The 7,530-nt window shown below is 42.1% G+C and overlaps 1 protein-coding gene across 4 annotated transcripts in view; it reads right to left on the bottom strand.

Moving 5' to 3' along the window:
• LOC125486480 (F-box/LRR-repeat protein 7-like) overlaps positions 1 to 7,530 on the bottom strand; it is a 401,537-nt gene that overhangs the window by 373,457 nt on the left and 20,550 nt on the right. Inside the window, exon 2 of one of the 4 annotated variants that reach the window (XM_048614152.1) lies at positions 899 to 1,077. The exons of the other annotated variants lie outside the window; for them this stretch is intronic. Within the exon in view, the coding sequence (XP_048470109.1) occupies positions 899 to 998 (100 nt within the window). The 5' untranslated portion in view covers positions 999 to 1,077. The remainder of the gene's footprint in view (positions 1 to 898; positions 1,078 to 7,530) is intronic. 4 annotated transcript variants of the gene reach the window in all.

The raw sequence follows: 7,530 nt of genomic DNA, 5'->3' as shown, positions 1-7,530 counted from the left end.
TAAGATTCACTGATCTAAGATTCACTGATCTAAGATTCACTGATCTATTTCTACTATCTTTCTTGTAAAGTGGAACCATATTAGATGTGCTCCAAACTTCTGGCACCTCCCCTGAGCCCACAGGCAATTTAAAAATGTAGGTCAGAGCCCTTCCTCCTTAGTCTCCGACAGTAGACGGAGGATCTGTCCACTTTTAAAACCTCAACAAAATCTCCAATACTTCCTGGCTTCTTGTTTCAATCTGCTCAAGAAATTCACAGTCCATCATCTCAAATTCTGCACTAGCATCCTCCTATTCCCAAACTTGTTTTTCAGAGTGGAAAACAGTGATGGTCTCCAAACATTAAGACCACTGCTTTATGCGACATTGATTTTAAGGAAGGAGGAATTCAAAGTTGCCAGGAAGTCCTGATGAAGTGTTTCAGCCCGAAACATGGACTTTCCTGCTCCTTTGATGCTGTCTGACCAGCTATGCTTTTCCAGATCCACGTTTATCAACTCTAGCTTCCAGCATCTGCAGTCCTTACTGTCTCCAAGTTGCGGAAAACCATACTTTATTAGTTTATAGAATCCCTACAATGTGGAAACAGGCCCTTCAGCCCAACAAATCCACACCGAACCTCGGAGCATCCTACCCATACCAATCCTGCATAACCCACCTAATCTACATGTCCCTGAACACTACGGGCAATTTTAGCGTGGCCAATCCACCTAGCCTGCACATCTTTGGACTTTGGGAGGAAACCGGAGCACCTGGAGGAAACCCACGGGGAGAATATGCAAACTCCACACAGACTGTTACCCGAGGGTGGAATTGAACCCAGGTCCCTGGCGCTGTGAAGCAACAGTGCTAACCACTGAGCCACTGTGCCACCCTGTTTCTTCTAAGGATACCCACCTTGAAGAAGTTTTCTAATCCTGATGAAAGGTTTCGGCCGAAACATTGACTTTCTTGCTCCTTGGATGCTGTTTGACCGGCTGTGCTTTTCCAGCTCCATGCTTATTGACTCTATCTTCCAGCATCTGCGGTCCTTACTGACTTATTGCCAATAAGTCCCAAGGGCTACACCAAATCACCTGCAGTAGGACATTTATTTTAGCTATTAAAGGTTTGATTGGAAAAGCTGAGGTTGTTCTCTTTTGTGAAAGGAGATTGAGGGGCGATTTGTTAAAAGTGTGCAAGATTAGAACAAGATTAGTAGTTAAGGTAACAAATCATATTAACCATGGAGTAAGAACAAGGGACACACATTTAACAACTTGGGTAAATGAGGAAGTGAGCATGTAAGGAAGAAATTTTTTTTTTTTTTTTTTAAATATACTGAATATAATTAATGTGGAACTCCGCTGGTGAGGGTGATTAATGCTTAGACATTAAGTAATTTCAAAAAGGGAAATGGATAGAACATGAGGGAAATAACCTTGCAGGACTAGGAGGATAGAGTGGCTGAATGGAAATGATTTGATTGTTCTGCAAGGAGCTGGCATGGACTAAATTGATGAAATGCCTCAAATTGATGTGTACTTTATACTGGCATTTTCTGAGAGAAAGAACTGACAAAATATCAATGACAGTAGAGATCAGTGGAGACAATACATGGAGAGAAAGCTGAGGGAGAAGTAGTACTAAGAAAAACTGGCTTTAAAGATAAGACACTTGGACCATTTCAGAAGAAGGGTCTAGGCCCGAAACGTCAGCCTTCCTGCTCCTCTGATGCTGCTTGGCCTGCTGTGTTCATCCAGCTCTACACCTTGTTACCTCAGTCACTTGGACCATATGGCTTTCATCTTGGTGTGAAGGGTGGTAGGGTGGACATCAGGAAAGGGCTGACCATAATCTTCCAATTTTCCTCAGAAAAGGAGGAGGTGCCAGAGGATTGTGGACTGGAAAATGGTACACCCAAATCAAAAATGCATGCAGGGACTATCCTTGCAAATAAAGATCTATTAGTTAAACATCAATAGTGGATAAGGTGTTAGAAACAATCAAGGGAAAAATTAACAGACACCTGGAGAAGTCTGAGCTAATTTGGGTAGTTAGCAAGGATTTGTAAAGACAGATCATGCTCAACTAATCTAGATGAATTGTTGAAGTAATTGAAAAGGTTGAAGGCGAATGTAGTGAGTATTGTCTATATGAACAGTGAGAAAGTGTTTGACAAGTTACCACAAAGGCAGCTGGTTAACAAAACTAAGGCTTATGGAATAGGCAGGGCAATGTACCACATATTTTTTGGGGGTGTGTGGAGAAGTAGGCTTCAGAACAGGAAACTCGAAGTTTGTGGCAAATGGTTATTTTTCAGTCTATGGGATGATAAACACCATTGTTCATGACAGCTCTGTGCTAGAGGCACTTCTTTACTGCCATATATAAATGATAGGGATCCACAAATATGGAATAAAACTTCGAAATATGTCAAAGATACTAAACATGGAACTGTAGCACTGAGTGAGGATGATACAAATCACCTGCAATGGCACATAGAAAGGCTAGCAGAATAGACAGGCAAGTGGCAGATGAAATTTATTTTAGAGAAATGCATGGTTTTACATTTTGACCAAAGAAATAGTGTAGTGACAAATAGACTTAATGGCACAGTTTTAAAGTTTGCACAGGGACTTTCATAGATTAATGCACACAGACCATCAGGTCTATGTGCATTGATCTATCAAAGTGGCAGGGCATATCAATTAACAATGCATATGATATCTTGGACTTTTTAAATAGAGGCATTATGTTATGCTGAGCCAATATAAAGGTTTTGTTAGGACGTAAACAGAGCATGGCATTATGGTCACCATTGTGAGGGTGGAAGGAGATTTATCAGATTAGTTGTATGATTGATAGGTTTTAAGGTTACAAGGTTAGTTTGGAGAAACTGGGATTGTTCCCCATGGACCAAAAGTGATTGAGGGAAGATTTGATAAACATCCAAGATTATGACATGCTTAAATAGACAAGGAAAAATTGTTCAACATTAGGTGGTGCTACAAGAATTAGGGAGCAGTGATTCAAGATTTTGGCAAAGTTGCTAAAGGGCTATGTTGGAAATTTTTCTCAGTCTTGTAGACACCCAGCAGCATTCATACCAGAGGAATTTCATAAACGTGTTTAAACAAAAACTGACAAATACCTATTGTTTATAGATAGAAGAAAATCCCTAGTGTGGAAACAGGCCACTCAGCCCAACAAGTCCACACTGCCCTTCCAAACAGCATCCCACCCAGACCCATCCCTGTAACTCTACATTTCCCATAGCTAATCCACCGAATTTACACACCCCTGGACACTATGGGTAATTTAGCATGGCCAATCCACCTATCCCAAATATCTTTGGACCATGGGAGGAAACTAGAGCAACTGGCAAAAACCCATGCAGACACAGGGAGAACGTGCAAACTCCGCACAGACAGTTGCGCGACGGTGGGATCAAACCCAGATCCCTGGCACTGCAAGACAGCTAACCAATGAGCTGCCATGCCGCCCAGAATCACTGACTCTAATCGTAGCAAGATTCCATGCTCTTCAACTCCAGTCCTCTTGCAGTAAAGACCAATATCTCATTCCCTGTAACTGCTTGCTGCATTCTGCATTATATCTTTGCATGTTCCTTTTACAAGTACACACAAATCTCTCTGAACATCAAGATTTTCTTTTAAAAAATATTGGCTTGGCATTCTTATTCCAAAGTGAATAACTTCAAACTTCAGTCTGTTTCACTTTTAATTCATCTGCGTATCTTTGCAGCCCCTTTGTTTCTCTACCCATAGCTTTATACTTTCCCATTTATCATTATATTCATCAAAATGTTACTGCATTATTTTCCATTGCTTTGTCTAGATATTTTCTAATCAATCTGTTCGGAAATGTTATTGTACACCTCTGGAACAGGTGGAAGCTGGACAAGGGCCTTCTGGCTCAGAGTAGGGACACTACCACCACAAAAGCCCCATTGCTTTATCTAGATAATTTTAATCAATCCATTCAGATCTGCTACAATGCATATCTGCAGCAGATGAGGCTTGAACCCAGGCCTCCGGGCCCAGAGGTGTGTACTTTATTTCAACTTCTTTAGAGATGTTATTGTACAGCTTGAACTTGAACCTAGGCCTCCTGGTTCAGGGGTAGGGACACTATCACTACACCACAATAATCATAGAATCTCTACAGTGCAGCAAAAGGCCATTCAGCCCATCAAATCTGCACCAACACTTCAAACAGCTTCTCATCCAGGCCCTGAACCACCGCCCCAACTCAAGCCCAATTACTCCACATTTATCACAACTAATCCACCGACCGCATATTCCTCAACATTACAGGGCAATTTAGCACAGCCAATCCACCTATCCTGTGCACCTTTGGATTTTCAAAGGGAACAAAAGCACCCAGCAAAATCCAATGAAGGCACAGGGGAAACGCACAAACTCCACACAGATACTCACCCAAGGCTGGAATCGAATCTGTGTCCCTGGTGCTGTGAGGTAGCAGTGCTAACCAGAGCCACATGCTGCCCCACTTTGTCTAGCAGCATTGTCTAAGTAACTAAAATAGATTTTAAACAGCTGAGGTTCCATCACTCATACTTTCACCACTCCACTAATTATAGACAGTCAACTTGAAAATAGAACAACTGAATTCACGTCCTACCTGCTCCAGAAATGTGTCATAACATGTCCGAACACAGATTAAAACTATTTACACCATATGTTCCTATTCTCTGCTTCCAGCTATTAACCAACCCTCTATCCATGCTAATATATTATTCTCAACTTCACTGACCTTTATCTTTCACAATCACGTTTTCGGCGGTACCTTATCAAATACTTTAAGAATAACCAAGTTGATTCCATCTACTGATTCCATTTATCTACCCTAGAAGTTACAAGCTCAAAAACTATAAGTTGTTTAAATGCAATTTTTATTTTGTAAACTATGTTAATTCTAAGTGTATTTATTCAGACTTCCTCAATAATAGATACCAGTAATTTCCTGATGACTGATGTCAACTGACATCTGGTGGCCAGGGCCATCCAAACACAGTGGTAAGATTATGTAGCTTGTAGGAGGTCCATAAGATCATAAAATGTGGCAGATGTCGGCCATGTAGCCCAAAGAGGCCGCTCCACTGTTCAATGAGATTATTGCTGATCTGATAATCCTCACCTCTAGCTTCCTGCGTTTTCCACGTAACCCTTGATTCTCTAATGGAACTTAAAATCTGTCTCTCTCCATCTTGAATTTACTTAATGACCCAGCCTCTACAAACTTCTGTGGTAAAGAATTTCAGATTCACAACCTTCAGAAGAAATTCCTCTTCATATCGGTCTTAAAATGTGCAACCCCACGTTCTGAGATTACCCATTTCTAGACTCTCTCACAATGGAAAACAGCCTCTCCACATCTACCTTGTCAAAAATTCACAGCTCCCTTGGAGAAACCAGTGTTGGGGAGCTCACAGCAGGGAAACAGCTAAGTGGCTAGTTTTTAAAAGGGTAACCTTACTGTTTTTTTTTGTAAATCTATCATAGTGAGTAGATTTTTTTTTATTATATGTTATTAATGAGATCTGTCCCTTGATTAAACTTTATAAAATATAAAACATACGTACCAAGTTAGCCTGGTGCAGTATTTTTTAAGAGCAGCAAGACTATGCCATGTTCTGGGTCTGCACATTGTTAAGTTGTGAAAATAGCCTTTGATGTGCTCTTCCGGTCTGACATGGGAGATTAGGGAGAGTTTCCATGTTACTGATGATTATGTCTACAGCAAGTGTGTTTGCTTGTGAACCCTATCAGATCACATGGATCGGTTGGAACAGCAGTTAGAGGCAATGAGGAATTTACAGGAGCTAGGGTGTGTGATAGATGGCAGTTGCAAGAATAGAGGAAGAAAAACACAGATACAGTCGGGTTACCTTCAGGAAAGGTAGGAGAGGATGGCAGAATGTGCAGGAGTCTCTTATGGCAATCCCCATTTTAAACAATTATGCTGTTTTGGAAAATGTTGGCGGTGACAGACACTTGAAGGAATGTAGCACTGACAGCCAGGTCTCTGGTACCAAGACTGGTTCTAATGTAACGAAGGGTATGTCAGGTTCCAAGTGATCGATTGTGATAGGGAACTCTCTAGTCAGAGGCACAGACAGACTTTTCTGCAACCAACAACATATCATCAGAATGGCACATTGCCTCCCTGGTGCCAGGATCAAGGATATCAGAGAAAGGGTGTAGAATATTATCAAACGGGAGAGGGATCAGTAGGGAGTTGTTGTAAACATTGGAACTAATGACATAGGAAAAGGATGAGATTCTGAGGAGAGAATACAGGAAGTTAGGCAGGAATTTAAAAAGGAGATGCTTGAGGGTAGCAAAATCTGGATTATTCCCAGTGCCATGAGATAGTGATGGTAGGAATAGAAGGATACAGCAGATGAATGCATGGCTGAGGAGCTGTGCAAGGGAGAAGGATTTTTGGATCATTGAAATTTCTTCTGGGGTAGAAGTGATCTGTATCAGGAGGGTGGGTTGCACCTGAATTGTAAGTGGACTAACATATTGGTAGAAGATTTGCTAGAGCTGTTCGGAAGGATCGAAGCTAGCAAGTTGGGGGGAGGTTGGTAGTGGTGGCACCCAGTAAGATAGTCAGGAAAGAGATCAGTTTGAGGTTGGTGCAGTTGAGAAAAGGAGCGAGTCAAAGTGGGGCAGCACGGTGTCTCAGTGCTTGGCACTGCTGCCTCACAGCACCAGGGGCCCAAAGTCCAATTCCACCCTCGTGTGTGGAGTTTGCACGTTCTCCCCATGTTTGGGTGGGTTTCTGCCAGGTGCTCCAGTTTCCTCCTCCTGTACAAAGACTTGTAAGTTAGGTGGATGGGCAATTAGCATGGCCAATTGTGTTCAGGAATGTGTAGGTTAGATGCATTAGCCATGGGAAATGCAAGGTTACAGGAATGGGGTGGGGGGCTGGTTCTGGTTGGGATGCTGTTTGGAGGGTGGGTGCAGACTTGTTGGGCCGAATGGCCTATTTCCACACTGTGGGGATACTATGATTCACTGAAATAGTCAGGACAGGCAGGAACAAAGAAGAGAATGAGTTGGACTGATAAATTAAACTGCATTTATTTCAATGCAAGAAGCATAACCGGTAAGGCAGATGAACTCAGGGTATGGTTGGGAACATGGGAATGGGATATCATTGCGATTACGTAGATGTGGCTCAGGGATGGACAGGACTGTCAGCTTAATGTTTCAGGGTATAGATGCAATAGGAAGGATAGAAAGCAGGGTGGGGTGTGATAGAGAAGGGGGAAAATGGCATTTTTGACTAGGGATAACATTACAGCTGTACTTAGGGACGATATTCCTGGGAACATAACTTTGGTGGAACTGAGAAATAAGAAAGGGATGATCACCCTACTGGCATTGTACTATAGGACTCCCAATAGTCAGCCGGAAATTGAGAAGCAAATTTGAAAGGAGATCTCAGTTATCTGGAAGAGTAATAGGGTGGGATAACAAGGTGTAGAGCTGGAT

This window comes from Rhincodon typus, chromosome 2, assembly GCF_021869965.1.
Source record: "Rhincodon typus isolate 14 chromosome 2, sRhiTyp1.1, whole genome shotgun sequence".
In the NCBI taxonomy this organism is placed as follows: Eukaryota; Metazoa; Chordata; class Chondrichthyes; order Orectolobiformes; family Rhincodontidae; genus Rhincodon; species Rhincodon typus.
The sequence above is the reverse complement of the archived record's forward strand: the minus strand, read 5'-3'. Positions and strand labels throughout refer to the sequence as shown.